This window comes from Chrysochloris asiatica, unplaced genomic scaffold (genome assembly GCF_000296735.1).
Source record: "Chrysochloris asiatica unplaced genomic scaffold, ChrAsi1.0 scaffold00056, whole genome shotgun sequence".
NCBI lineage: Eukaryota > Metazoa > Chordata > Mammalia > Afrosoricida > Chrysochloridae > Chrysochloris > Chrysochloris asiatica.
This window is the reverse complement of record NW_006408574.1, coordinates 10,245,561-10,261,226: the sequence shown is the minus strand read 5'-3', so window position 1 is coordinate 10,261,226 and position 15,666 is coordinate 10,245,561. Positions and strand designations below refer to the sequence as shown.

Sequence of the window (15,666 nt, the reverse complement as noted above, 5' to 3'; positions counted from 1 at the left end):
GTTTACAAGTATACACAAACTTGTCATTTGCAAGTGAACACTGAAACTTAGAACACTGAAACTTACCATTTACAGGTGAACACTGAAACTTACCATTTAGGCAACATGTCTGTCTGCCAGTCATGGTTCTAAATGCTCCACTCTCGAGAAATCACTGAGGCCTTAAGAATGAGCTCAACAGAATTGTTCCCATTTCACAGATAATGCAACTGAGCCTCAGAAAGGTTAAGGGACTTGCACTGGGAATGGGCATTCCAATCCAAGTTAGTCTTACTCCCAAGCCCCTGCTCATGCCACTATCCTGGAAGTTTCTGAAGGTGCTTGGGAAAGTGGACTGATTTGGGATCAAGTGGTTCTGAACCACATCTGCACTGGGCCGGGCTGCTGTAGCTTATGGGATATGGAATACCTGGAGCCTTGCCTAGTTTTTTCAATTTTTGGTTCAGTGTTTACCTCATGCCACACCCAGCTCCCAACCTTGAGCTCAACCAGGTATAAAGAGCTAATGGGGGAATCCCTGGCTTTTAAAATCCACTGCCTGAAGGTATGGGAGTTAATGTGTAAGCCCATTATCCGATGGCCTGAGCAGAGGGGAATGGAAGCAGCAGCAGATGGTTCATTGAGCAATCAAGACTGCAATTCTGTGTGGCGGAGGCAGCGTGTTTTCCCAACTTACAGGAGCCAGTCGACAGCAATGATGAGGGTGACATCCTCAGCGGGCAGGCCCACAGCGCTCAGCACGATCACCATGGTCACCAGGCCGGCCTGGGGTACACCAGCAGCTCCTATGCTAGCAGCTGTAGCAGTGACACTGTAGCCAAAACACATGGCAGGAAAGGAGTTAGACACGCGCTGCTCCCTCCCCAGAACAGTGAGTCCCAACAACTGGGGCTACTGTGTCCTCCCACATGGCTGCTCAAAGTGGCTCTGTGAGCACCAGCTGTGCCTCATTCTAAGATGAGCTGTGGGGGCCGAGAGGGCCATGTCTTTCCAGGGGGACATAAAGCACAGAGGCCGAGCAGAATCACATCAGTGGCAATAAAAAATGAACAAAAGAGATATTCAAGATGAATGCAAGAGTGAGCTTTTATGGACTTGGATGGTTCACTGGTAGAATCCTTGTCATCCAGGCAGGAGACCCAGATCCGATTCCCGTTCACCTCCACAGCCAGCATTGGCCTGTCTGTGAAGGTCTGTGTTGTTAGGGTCCTGGACAGGTCTCAGCAGTACTTCCAGATGGAGGCTGGCTTGGAACAAAGCTAATGGACTTCTGAAAACCCTAAGAGTCACATGTTCCTGTTTCAGTTGATCACGTGGCTGGTGCAGGCCCATGCAGCGTTCTGTTAGTTGTTCATGGGTCGTCATGAGTTGGGGGCTGGCATTATGGTAGCTAACAACAACAACAATGCATTTTAAAGACCCATGTTGGGTAGGATAAAATAATGGCATTTTTCCTTCCAAATATGCAGTTCCTTACCAGCAATGTCTTCCTTATTTAAACGGGGTCATTCTGGAAACAGCAAGAGCTTGTCATTCCTCAGAAAATGACTTGGGTGAGCCTGGGGGACGGGACACCCACCTGACAGTCTGTAGAAATGGTCCATGTCCCCACCACCCTTGGGCTAAGGCCTGAACTCCCACCAGGATGCTACTTGGTTGAAGGGTGGAGATGTGGTGTGGTGATGTGCCATGAGTTGGTTCTGACTCATTGCGACCCTGTACAGGGTTTCTGAGGCCACAAATCTTTATGGAAGCATAAAGCCTCATCTTTCTCCCACGGAGCCACTGGTAGTTTTGAACTGCTGACCTTGAGGTTCGCATCCAAATTTGTAACCACTTTGTAACCAGAGCCCCTTGGGTGGAGATGTAGGAGCTGTCAAATTAAACTAATTCCTGATGTTATCAAAAATCCATGTTCTGTGGGTTCAGAAGGCCTGAGGTCCTCCAGATGGCTTTGCACCCTGTCACCCACCCTCCCATGATGTGTACAGGCATATCTGAGGGACAAATGCAGCCCCGAGCCCTTGGATGAGTCGGTGATGGTAAGTTAGCGATTCCTGCTGTACCCATCCCTCTAGAAGCTTGGGGGCAGCATGATTCTGGAGGTGTGTTCTGACCTAGTACTTTTTGGATGACTCCAGTTCATTCCAACACTGGCTGAAAAATGTATACAGACAGCAACAGCATGGGCAGGTTTTCTCTGTCAGAGTGATTCATGACCCTTTGGTGCTTCTTTGAAACCTGTCCTGGTTGATTGAGCTCCCCCTGACTTGAGGCTGGAAACTCAAAACCCAGTTTGTCAAGAAACACTCTGCCCATGGGCCTTGATCTTACTTGCTGGAACCTACTGCCCTCAAGTCCATTCTGACTCACAGCGACCCTGTATATGGTTTCTGAGGAGCGCCACCTTTCGGTTCACATCCACCTTTGTGGTCCAATGTTTATCCTACAGCACCACACCAGGATTCCCTGTAAACCCTGTGGGGCAGGTGTACTCTATCCTATAGGGTCAGTGGGTCTTTGGTTTGGTTGTTGTTCGTTACCACCAGTTCTAACACATGGTGATCCCCAGTGTGCAGGGTAAAACTGCTCCAGAAGGTTCTGGAATCAGACCACCACACCTGTCTTTTGAGGCACCTCTGGGTGGTTTGACCTGTCAACTTTTCAGTTAGTAGTCAAGTGCTTAACTATTTATGCCCTTGGGGACTCTCCTATGATAGCACGGCACTATAAATCCTCCAGTGGGCAAAACAGTATGAGAGCCTGCTTCTGGCTACATCACTCACTGCATTCTAACTTTGGGGGACTTTACGGTAGAAAAACACAAATTACAGTTCAAGGCTTCTTTCCTAGTTTTCCGACAGGTCCCTTAACTCAGCTGTCCAAGTAGGTAGGAGAGTTACTGAGAGACAGGGCTGGTCATGCCTTCTGTGAGGGTTCCAGGAGACAGTCCACACAGCGTCCAGGGCAGCGTCTCCCATTACTATTGGGGCACCAGCGGCTGCTCCTACTGCAACACTGTGTGGCGGCCACTAGTACTACAGCGGCTTCCGATGCTGCGACAACTGTTAATAGTTGTCATAAGTGACCACAACCCGTACACTACCTCTGCTCTTACAATCACAAGAATTAGAACTCCGGGTAACATTCCTACACCTGTGACCACCACCGTTCCTGCTGCTGTGAGGATTACAACTTCAACTGCTACCACTGTAACAACTACCCTATTGCAACCACCACCACAACGGCTTCTACTCTTACGACAACACTCACTTCTGCTGCTGTTGTTGTTATGTGCCGTGGAGTTGGTTCCGACTGACAGCGACCCTGTACAGGGTTTCTGAGGCTGTAAATCTTTACAGGAGTAGAAAGCCTCATCTTTCTCCCGCGGAGCAGCTGGTAGTTTCGAACCGCTAACCTTGTGGTTCGCAGCCCGATTTGTAACCACTACGCTACCAGGGCTCCTTGCACTTCTGCTACATGACTCCAATTAGCATCACCACAGTTGCTGTTACTATGGTCACTACAACTTTGTTACTATGGTCACTACTATTAAGGAGCTCTGGTAGCGTAGAGGTTACGAATTGGGCTGTGAACCGCAAGGTCAGTGGTTTGAAACTACCAGCTGTTACGATGGAGAAAGATGAGGCTTTCTGCTCCCGTAAAGATTTACAGCCTCGGAAACCCTGTACAGGGTCGCTGTGAGTGGGAACCGACTCCACAACACATAACAACAACAACTATTAAGGAGCTCTGATAGCGTGGTTACGAGTTGGGCTAGGTTAGCAGTTCAAAACTTTATCAGCTGTTCCGGGGAAGAAAGATGAGGCTGTCTGCTTCCATCAAGATTTATAGGAGTCCTGGTGTGATGCTGTGGGTTAAAGTGCTGGACTGCAAAGTTGGTTTGAACTGCAGGGTTGGTGGTTCAAGCTCACCAGCTGCTCCTAGGAAACCCTATACAGGATCGCTATGGGTCAGAACTGACTGGTGGCTCTTCACAACAATAACAACAAAGATTTACAGCTTCAGAAACACTATGCAGGGTCGTTAGGAGTCGGAACCAACTCCTGGCACACCACCTCCTTCACTACTATTATCACAACTACTGCTACTGTTAATAATCTACCATAACCGCCTCGGCTGCTCTTACCACGACAACAGTTACAACTCCTGCTGTGGCTACAATCGCTACAATTACAGCGCTGTCACTATTAGTACAACTGCTGCTGCTACCATGGTTACGAAAACAACTACAACGACCACCACTGCTAACCATGACTCCTACCACTCCTAGAGGGGCTTCAAAAGGTTCACGGACTAACTCCAATATCTCTTCATTCCATCTTCCACAAACTTGCTGAAGCCCCCTCACATGCATCCTGTTTTCTCTAGGCTCCGAATCCTGTAATGATCTTTCGTTACATACAGCAACATCTATCCCGTGGTTTAATCACCTTCAGTCTTTGATAAGTGAATATTATAATAAAACCACAAAAGGGTTGTTTTAGGTGGGTGGTGTCTGTTTCTTTGATGTCCAGCCCAAAGAGACCACAGGAAGACCTATATCATGGGTCTAAAATCTCTTCAATCATTAGCCACGTCAGTATAATCTATAAAGGTAAAAATAAATTTTACTATCCCTTTCTCTCCCAGGTAGAGCCAGAGAGGAGTATTTTTTTAAGTTAATGATTACTCTGGGTCCCTTGGGGGTGGTTCTGACTTTGGACAAGTTGTTGCTTCTGAGAACTGGAGAGCCGATCGGCTCAGAGCATCCCTGAAGGACAAAGAACTGCTCCATGGGCTTTCCTAGGAGGTAAATCTTTACGGTCTTTTCAATCATGGAGCCACCGAGTGGGTTCGAACTCTGAACTCTGAGTTAGCACCCAAGTGCTTAACCATTGTGCCACCACGGCTCCTTTCTGAGCTAGTCTAGTTTAGCATCTACATCAGAGTAGAAAGATGTTTTTAGGTGAAATGAGGTTAAAGCTTATTCCTCTTAGCAGTCAGGGTTAAAAAACAGATCCAAGAAACATATGACTAAGGCCCAAACCGAAAAACCCAAATCTGCTGCCGGTGACTCAACTGTGACTCAGAGCAGGACCGAATGGAACTGCCCCAGCGGTCTCCAAGGCTGTCATCTTTACGGAAGCAGAGGGCCCCATCTCTGTCCCATAGAGAGGCTTTCAGTGCGTAGCTGAGCACTTAACCACTGTGCTACCAGGGTTCCTGACAAAGGCAGAGGGAGGGAATTCATCATAAAGTGGCAAATACAAGAACTCATTGGAAATCACGGTCCCAGATTAGGGTTGTTAACTCATTGTTACGTGTCGTCGAGTCGGTTCCGACTCACAGTAACTCTGTATAGAGCTGGTGAGCTTGAACCGCTGACCTTGTGGTTCAAACAGACTTTGCGGTCAAGGTAAGAGATGAGAAAATGCCCTTGGAAATGTGACGAGCCAATGCTGGAACTGAAATGGTCTCAGGCCTAATTCCAGGTTTCCACAGTAAACACTGTCTGCTGGTGTAACTACAAACCCTCTTGGTCTGGGCTTCTCTAGCCGTGGGCACCCTTGGCAGATTATACAGCAGTATGACAGACTGAGGGTCAGCCAAAAAGTATTGCTTCTAACGTTCCAGTTCATACATGCACAGGTTTATTCCAAACAAAACGGTTCAATCGTGTTTCTGTAGTTACTGGATGGTAGCTGGCAAATTCTCTCAGTAAAAGACTTGTCTTTGTCTCGTTGTTGTTGTCATGTGCCGTTGAGCTGGTTCTGACTCATAGCAACCACATTTGAACCACCAGGTTGATGGTTCAAACTCACCAGTTGGAAACCCTGTACAGGGTCGCTATTGAGTCGAACTGAGTCGATGGCTTTAACAACAACACTGAGAGGCTGGTGCCTTGGAAGAAAGGCCTGGTGATCTGCTGGCCACAGCCCAGCCCGACCCGAGCCACGAGAGTGAAGTTCTTCCCTGTAACACCAGGAATCAGAACTGACTCGGTGACAACTGGTTTAAAGCTCTGATGGTGCAGTGGTTACAGCCCTCCACTGCGATCTAAAAGGCAGTTCAAACCCACCAGCCGCCTCATGGGAGAAGGTGAGGCCGGCTGTGTCTGCAGACTGACGGGCTTGGAGACCCACTAGGGGCAGCTCTACTCAGCCCTATACGGTCACGACGGAATCAGAACCAATTCATTAGCAATGGATGTTTTGTTTCGTCTGACATCCCCAATCTTTCCAGTACCCTTGAAAGCAGGGGCAGGCCCTGACTCAATCCTACTCAGTGTCTAGTACCTATGGGTACACCGAACTGCCTTTGGTTGACCAGATTCTGGGGCAGAGCTCCTGAGGACCACCATCCCACTACTTCCAAACAGCGGGTGGGGGGTGGGGGGCTGGGGAATGGGGACTCTGTAGGCCAAGATCAACACCCACTGCTGGGCCATTCTCGCCTCCCTACAGACAGTGCTCCACAGGAACATCTTACCTGATGGTGATGATCTGCCCGACGCCCAGCTCCAAGTCATTCAACTGGGCAATGAAGACAGCGGCCACTGCCTCGTAGAGCGCCGTCCCGTCCATGTTGATGGTGGCCCCCACGGGCAGCACGAACCGCGTGATTCGCTTGTCCACCTGGTTCTTCTCCTCAGCACAGCGGAAGGTGACAGGCAGTGTTGCCGAGCTGCGTGACAAGAGGAGAGAGGCATTATGGGCAGGCTGGGGCTCCTTAGGCCCTCTTTCCACCCAATGTGGATTTAGAAGCCAGAAGGTGCCATGTCTGTTACTGGTCTTTGTTAAACCATCACTGATCCTGGGCTGCTAGCCATGCTGGGCAGGCAGGGACGGTTCCACAGGACCAGGGAACTGGATGGAGAACATGGACTGAGGGGACCATGAGCTGGGGCCGGGGCTCCGTAGTGAGGGGAGAGTAGGTGAGGCTTCCCACTCACCTGGAAGAGATCATGAGCGCCGTCAGCAGCGCCTGGGCCATTCCCATGGCGAAGCGGAAAGGATTCTTTCTCACAACTATGAAGTATATCAGTGGCAGGATGATGAGGGAGTGGATTGCAAGTCTGCAGGCAGGAGAGGTTCAGTCGTGAATACTACCACCTCCTCACACTCCATCCTTTCTCCGTTCAGCTTTTCGACTCATACTACTATCCAACTTTTCCTCCTGACTGGAGGGCAGGACAGATATCTAGGGCCCCGGCTGCACCCCACAGTATGAGGATGTAGTAGATGAAATATTTTGTCAGTTACTGGCTACACATGGTTACATGTTGGTGAGGCCACCAACTGCTCTGTGTGCTGCTCCTGCGACCCCCAAAGTTAGCTGCTGCCTTCTTCCCCTGCCTCCTCTAAGGTGGCGCAATGGTTAAGCATTCAACTGCTAACCAAAAGGTTGGCTGTTCGAACCCACCAGCAACTCCATGGGAGAAGACCTTGTGCTCCGCTCCCATAAAGATGGCAGCTTAGGAAACCCTGTGAGGCAGTTCTCTGTCACCTGGGGGCGCTGCTGAGTCAAAGTGACTCAATGGTACTCAACAACCACCACCTCCAAGGCTCAGCTAACAGCCTCCTCCCTCGGAAGCCTTCCCTCCCTGGTCAACCCCTCACAAATCCCATGATGATTGCTACTCCAGCATCTGTCTCGTACTACATCCACCTCCCACAAGGGAAGTCAGGGTCTCAGGAGGGAAGTCCCTAGTTTCCACAGTCAGACTTCAGAATTGATCCTAAAGTAGCTGTATCATTTCTGCCACCCAGTATCACCCCTTGGCTCATACGAAAATCTACCTGTGGCACAAATCAGGGGTTGCCATCAAATCCTGGTGTGGTGCTAAGGGTTAATGTTCTGGACCGTAAGGTCAGTTTGAACCACAGGGTTGGTGGTTCAAGCTCACCAGCTGCTCCTTGGAAACCCTATACAGGGTCGCTATAGGTCTGAACTAACTTGACGGCACTTGACAACAAATACAACATCAAGTCAATTTGGACTCACAGAGCCGCTGCTGCACAGACTAGACCTGCCTCAGGGGGCTTCTAGGTTATATAGTCTTTGCTGAAGCAGACCACCATCTCTTTCTCCCATGGAACAGCTAGTGGGTTTGAACCACTAACCTTTCAGTAAGCAGTTGAGTATGTAACCACTGTGCTCCCAGGACTCCTTTAGGAAATGAGATGGCATATCTATACCCCAAAGGGCTGAAAGCAGGGCCCAGTGCTCACCACAGTATTCACTGGAGCCAAAGCGCTAAAACAGTCCAAGTGTTGGACACAATGCGACAGTAAAGGGGCTCACTGCGCTTTTATGAAGGACGATGAAAAATCTGACTATGGATCGTGGTGATGGTGTTACAACAAGATGAATGGAATTCACGCCCCTGAATTCGACACGTTACAAATGTTGACATAGCAAGTGTTTCCATTATTGTTTGGTTTCATTTGTCCGTGACCTTTTTGCAGCCATATAATACACACACACATAGGGATTCCTTGTGTGGCACTGTTGAATCAGCACTGGACTGTGAACCACAAGGTTGGTAGTTCAAACCTACCAGCTACTCCTTGGAAACCCAATATAGGGTAGCTCTAAGTCAGAACTGGCTTGACAACACTTAACAATAACACACATAATATAAACAAGCACTCATATACTCATATAAATTCACACACACATATTCACCATAATAAAAATGTGGTATATACACACACTGGAGTGCTGTTGTTGTGTGCCATCGAGTCAGTAACCCTGTATAGAGTAGCAGAAAGCCTCATCCTTCTTCTGTAAAGCAAGCAGGGGATTTGAACCTGGGGCTTACATTCCAATGCATAACCCACTACAAGACCCAAATTCCAATGGAGTATTACTCAGCCATAACAGGAAAGATCCTTGGAGACCAGGATGGACGGACTTGGTCTCTCATACTTTGGACATAGTGTCTGGAGAGACCAGTCCCTAGAGAAGGATATCATGTTTGGTAAAGTGGAGGGTCGGAGAAGAAGCGGACGACCCCTAACAAATTGGATTGGCACAGGGGCAGCAGTGATGGGCTCAAATGTAACTGTGATTGTGGGTTGTCACAGGACCGGGCAGTGTTTTGTTCTATTGTGCATATGGTCACTATGAGTCAGTGCTGACTCGATAGCACCTAACAACATCAGAAAAGGAATGGAGTCCTGACCCACACTACAAACATGGATGAACCTTGAAAACACCATGCTGAGTGACAAAGTCAGATACAACACGATAAACAGTGTATTAGCCCACTCAGAAGGAGCTTCAAAATTGCATAGGAAAATGAATGGAAAGATGATGGAATTTCCCCACCAACCTTTGAAATCCCCCTTGCATATGACATCTCTGGAGTAGGCAAATGCACCGAGGGTAGAATTTTATTAGTACTTCCCAGGGCCCGGGAAGGGGGAGAACGAGGAAGTATTGCTTGGTGTTAGCGAGTCTCCGTTTAGATGGAAAAATTTGGAAAAGGACAGAAGGTTGCGTGGTAATACAATGTTGCTGAAGTGTATGTTTAACGGTTAAAATGTCAAACTTTTTTCCTTTCTTTTTCTTAAAACATTATTTTTTCACTGTGGTGAAGATGTTTTCGTAAGTGCTGTCGAGTCAGTTCTGACTCATAGCGACCCTGCATATGGTTTCCAAGGAGTGGCTGGTAGGTTTGAACAACCAACCTTTTGGTAAGCAGTCCAGTTTATCCTACAGTGCCCCACCAGGACTCCATGGTAAATACATCGTTTGCCCATTCAACACTGTTCAGATGTACGACTCAATGATACCAACTGTGTGTATCCTGTTGTTCAACCATAAGCATCGTCTTTCTCCCAAATTTTCAAGATGGCAAACGTTTGTTACATATATTTTACCACAAGAAACACTTCAGAGAAAAAGACAAGATGCAGCATTTCTAAATGACATTTACAAACAGGCTTTGAAAAGTTTGCGGAAAAACTGGAATGAATAGATCGTAGAAGTCCCTTGGGCTATTGAAGAACAACTTAAGAGTTAATGGGTCACTTGTGGTATGTCACCATGGAGTCTGGGGGCTTGGGAGGGAGCGGAGAGTCTCCTAGATCGGGAACTTCAGAACTGTGAGGAACAAACTCAGAGAATGGACTTCTACCGAGTCCATTCTGACCCGTGGCGCCCTCATGTGTGCAGAGAACTACTCCACAGGGTTTCCATGTTCTGAGGAGCCTCTGAGTGGGCTAGAACCACCAACTCTTCAGCTAGTGTTCCAGCATTTAGCTGTCTGAGCCCCACAGAGTCTCCACAGAAACCTAGAGAGGACCAGTGAGTAGAAACTCAAGAACGTCCTCACGGAATGGCTCAGGAACGGTCCAGCCCAGCCTGACAGAGCTCTGAAGAGATCAACAGTCCTGCCTTCTCCTCACGCCTGGCCTGGGGACTTGGTTCCAGCCCTGGCACAGGAGGAACCCAGGCTGCTTTTGTGGGTAAATACAGGTGGACAAGCATATGGCATGCAACGGGAATGCCCACAGGCACTCAAGTTCCAATCGGTGGCTGGATTGCTGAAGTCGGTGATTGGGTCACTCACCTATGGGCATTGAATCAGTGATCTTTATTCATTCCCTTCATTAATAGTTCTTATTAACATGTGATGTCTCCTGGCCCAGACTCGGTGTTTTAAGTCAGTACAATTCACAACCTTCCCAGCACATCTTCCCCCAAACTCAAACCAACCTGCTATCATCGATTCGATTCTGACTCCAGCCACCATATAGCACAGAATAAACTGCTCCTTAGGGTTTCTGAGAGTGTAGATCCTGACAAAAGCAGACAGCCTCCTCTTTCTCCTGCTGACAGACTTGTGGGTTTGAACTTCCAGCCTTTAGGTCAGCAGCCCAATGCTTAGGCCAGAGTGCCACCACGGCTCTTCAAGGAACCTGTAACTGGGTTGTAACTGACAGGCAAATGGCCCATTCCCTGCTGCCTGACACATTTCCTACTAGCTGATGATGTGCCCAGCACCCGCTTAGGCACACTGTTGATACAAGGTATGGAGCTACCCAGCCCCAGCAACTAGGTCTGACCCATTCAGTCCTCTGCTCTTCCCCACTGCAGTCCGATTTCATCTGTTGTTGTTAAGTGCCGTCGAGTTGGTTCCAACTCATAGTGACCCTGTCTGATTTCATTTAGGCCCTGCTAAATTTCTTTTGATTTGATTAATGTGTTTGGCTGCTAAACTAAAGGTTGACAGTTCAGGTTCACTTGGAGGCGTCTCAGAAAAAACACCTGGCGATCTGATTGTAAACAACCAACCACTGAAAACCCCAGGAGGCACAAGTTCCCTGACACACGAGTTCAGTCAAGAGTCTACGTGACCGCAAGTAGGATCAAAATGTCTTTTAGGCTCCGGGCACACGGGGCCATTCTTACAGGCTTATGTGCGTGTCTGCTTTACCTTGTACAGGAATGAAGGCCAGAAGAGAGCCAGCAGAGACAACCAGAAGGGTTTTGCTGTGATTTTCAGTAAGACTTTAAATACATCCAGTAAAGGTGGCGATGAAGGCTGGCCCAGGCTGTTCTTCCAGGAGCTGGCGATGAGCACAGTGGGATCTGCCCACCACACAGCTGCTAAAGGGTAGCCCCCTCCCATGCTCTTCTCTCTGAACCCCATCTTCCCTAGCAGCCTGGAATAAAGCCCATTTTCACCAGCTGAAGCCAAACTTTCAGTAGCACCCACAGACTCAGATGAGGGCCATGACACGTACCCACTCATGACTGTGGCCATGTACAGACCCAGCTTGCGGAATATCTCCCAGTCCTCGACTTCGATGATCTTCCCAGCTATCAGGAACAGAATCCCAAGTGGCATGTAACTAGAAAGCAAGCAGAGGAAAGACACATGTCCGTGACCTCGTGGTGTCTCAGTGGGGGCCGTTGGGGAAGGACCAAGTCAGGGTGCAGGGTTCACTTGGCTTGGAACGTATGTCCAGCCAGGAGGAGCACGGACGGCTACAGCATGAGACCCCGGTCTCAGGCTCAAGCCCTGGGTGACCGCGCTGGCTTGTTTTCTGTCCTGGTGGGCACCTTAATGTCTACCATCCAATCTATCATAAGAGTCCTGGTGTGGCACTGTAGGATAAGCTGGACTGTCAACCATAAGGTCAGTGGTTCAAACCCACCAGCTGCTCCTCGGAATCCCTATGTAGGGTCGTTATGACCTAGAACTGACTCAATGGCACCTACCATAAAGAGGCAAACTTGGCAAGAATGTGAGGTGTCTCACTGGTGCCCCAGTTTCCAAACCTCCTGCTGACCAGCACATCAGCAGGTCCCTCTTTAGCTTGACCCTCACCTTCAAATGTGGACACTTAGCTCTTTATAGCCATGTCATTTTGTTTCCCAGGTAGTCACATCCAGGAGCATCCCTGGGTTGCACAAATGGTTAATGTGCTTGGCTGCTAACCAAAGGCTGGGGGTTCGAGCCCACCCAGACACCTTGGATGAAAGCCATGGCTACTGACTTCCAAAAACCAGCCACTGAAAACTCTCGGGAGCCCAGGTCTGCTCTGACACAAGCATGGCAGCTCCATGAGCTGGGATCCCATCAATGGCAACTGGCTACTGTTGTTGTTGTTGTTAAGTGCCGTCGAGTCGGTTCCGACCCATAGCGACCCTGTGTAGGGTTTGTGAGGAGAGGCTGGTGAGTTTGAACCACTAACACTGTGGTTAAAACTGACCTGGTGGGCCAGGGCTTGATCCCACAGTGCTGGTTCTGGTTAGCATCCACATTAGGCATCATTAGGAGTGGAAATGGTTTAACGCTGTATGTGTGGAGTACATGCTGCATGGGGCGCAGTGGGTTAGTGTACCTAACACGCTTCATTGCATGTAATGTCCTTCTCCCAACTCTGGGAGTTGGTTGTTTGGTCCATTCTTTTTTTTTTTTTTTTTTAAATTTATCAATTATATAATGAGGTTCTTTCTTTGTAAGAAATCTGGAATACTAATTTGTGAGGATAAATTCCATTTGTGAGAGCAAACATAGCACACAGGTAACCTTGGAGCTGGGGAATGGCTTGGATTTTTGGCATAATTTGTGAGTTCACAGCTTTCTGATCCCCTTTGCGCTGCTCTGTAACCTCGTATTTCTCTTTCTCAGTGTCGAAGATCTCGCCTTCTTGGTGCCTGGGCTTCCGCAGCTTCTTCTTGAAGTAAGCATCCGTGAGATGTTTGGGGACCTTCACACCACTGATATCAATTTTGGTGGAGGTGGCAATGACAAATTTCTGGTGTGTTGTATGCAGAGGAACTCGATTGAGGGACAGAGGTCCAGTCACAAGGAGCAAACCACTGGCCAGCTGCTTCAGGAAAACCACTCTCTTGCCTTGATGGCGTCCAGTGAGGATGATCAGAATGGTCCCAGGAGTGATGCTAGACCGCAGTCTTCTGACATGCTGACTGAAGGGTTTTTTGCCGTGGCTCAACAGTTTCCTAGGCACATCTTCAGTTGGGTAATACCTAGGCATTTTGTGCAGTTTAGCCACTCGGGTACCACCATTCTTGTCACCACCAACTGGCTTTGTGACAGTAGCAAGAACCTTCTCCTTCTTTTCAACCCTGGATTTAGCAGCTGGATACTTCCTCTTGTACATGGCCTTTCTAGAATACATGGCCGATCGGGAATACCTGACAATTCCTCGGACTAGGACAGGATTTCGGCTGCAGTGTGGCTTCCCCTGCTTGGGTTTTTTGCCCTTGAGTTAGTCTTCTTAGCTTTGCCACTGGCATTTGCTTTTTTGACTATAGGCTTCTCCACCTCGGTAGGAGGCTTCTCAGCCTTTTCACCCGCCATCTTGCAAGATGGGAAGGAGCGGTTGTTTGGTCCATTTTACAGATGGTGGAGCTGAAGTTCAGCAGGATGATGTGACTGTCGGGTTCATGTCCCTCTGTATCACTGGCAACATCTACACACTGGACACAAAATATGCTAGAGAACAGAGCCACTGTGAGCAAAATGAGCCCAGGTGTTCCAGAGCAGGTGGCTGCCCTAGCATGTCCAGGGCCAGCGCCGATACTGGGACGTGTCCACTCTCACTAGCAGCTTCCATTTGGATGTGTCTGTGCCCACGCTGTGGCTATTGGGCATATTCTGCCTGGGGCCCTGTGAGGAGTGCCCTGTGTTCTGAGATGTCACTTCACACGTGGATGCTTGCTAGGTGCAATACAAGCTCCTACAGCTGAAGTTTCCATGTCTATCAGTGAGCTAACCCCTAAAGCATACGTGGGGCTAGTTAACACTCTAGGGTCTTGATAGAGTCCTTGGGTAGCGCAAACTGTTAACATGTTCGACTGCTAACCTAAAAGTTGGCGGTTTGAGTCTACCCGGAGAGACCTCAGAAGAAAGACCTGGAGGTTTACTTGTGAAAAAAATGAGCTGCTGAAAACCCTACGGCGCCTCCGCACTTGTACTCTGATACACACAGGGTTTCCCTGAATTAGAACAACATGGTTGTTGTTGTTGTTAAGTGCCGTCGAGTCGGTTCTAACCCATAGCGACCCTGTACAGGGTTTCTGAGGGTGTAAATCTTTACGGGAGTAGAAAGCCTCATCTTTCTCCCGCGGAGTGGCTGGTAGTTTTGAACCTCTGACCTTAAGGTTCGCAGCCCGATTTGTAACCACTACGCTACCAGAGCTCCTTAGAATGACATGGTGGCAACTGGTTTATTTTTTAGTGTCTGCTTATGAAATGTCTCGCCTCTCTGCAGCGAGGTTAGTTGGATTAGATAATCACCTTCTTTCAAATTCTGAGGAAACAGTTGTCAGGGAAATCTATTGTTGGTAGGTGTCATTGAGTCAGTACCAACTCACAGTGACTCTATGCACAACCGAATGAAACACTGCCCGGTCCTGGGTCAGCCTCACCATTGTTGCCACTCCTGAGTCCACTGATGCTGCCACTTGGCCAATCCATCTCACTGGGGTCTTCTTCTTTTTCTCTGACCCTCCACATTACCAAACATGATCTCCTTCTCCAGCGACTGGTCCCTCCTGATACTAGGTTGGAACAGGGAACCTGAGATGAGGGTCAAACACTGTTTGCTCACCACATAATGATCTGCACAATTTTCATGGTTGCATCACTCAACGCATTGAAGAAATCCACCAAGACTTGTCCTTTTTCTCCCATTTTCCCAATGACAATTCCAAAGACAAGGCAAAAGACAATGAGGCCCAGGACATTGATGCCATCTGAGTACATGCCCACGACTTTGTATTCCTTCGTTCTGTTCTGTGGATAAAAGTCAAGACAAGAAACATGTTGGTATGTGATGTTAATTTCTTCAGAATGCACAGGCCCTGGAGTGAAGACATGGGTCATCAAACATCACAAATCAGGCACAGTCAACAATTCTTTAGGAAACATGGCTAGAAACATGGCAAAACAAAACCATGCATGCAGTTTATCTTACCTGCTCAATTTACCTTTAAGGGATTTTTTTACTTAAAAAAAATTTTTTTTAAGGTTTTTATTTTCATTGTGGATTGAGTGAAAGTTTACAGAGCACATCATCAGTTTCATATTCAACAATTCATATAACTTGTTTCATTACATTGATTATAATCCCCTCCATATACCATCAGTTAAAAGTATTTCTCTCTATCTACTTTAGC

The 15,666-nt window shown here is 48.3% G+C and overlaps 1 protein-coding gene and 1 pseudogene across 1 annotated transcript in view; both read right to left on the bottom strand.

The window, feature by feature from the left end:
- The window catches only part of SLC1A1 (solute carrier family 1 (neuronal/epithelial high affinity glutamate transporter, system Xag), member 1), a 91,523-nt gene that overhangs the window by 1,164 nt on the left and 74,693 nt on the right, over positions 1-15,666 (bottom strand). The window contains exons 7-11 of the mRNA XM_006863747.1: positions 15,099-15,283; positions 11,760-11,867; positions 6,956-7,078; positions 6,493-6,687; positions 677-811 (exon numbers count right to left, since the gene is read on the bottom strand). Of these exons, the coding sequence (XP_006863809.1) occupies positions 677-811; positions 6,493-6,687; positions 6,956-7,078; positions 11,760-11,867; positions 15,099-15,283 (746 nt within the window). The remainder of the gene's footprint in view (positions 1-676; positions 812-6,492; positions 6,688-6,955; positions 7,079-11,759; positions 11,868-15,098; positions 15,284-15,666) is intronic.
- Positions 12,954-13,846, bottom strand: LOC102815835 (annotated as a pseudogene).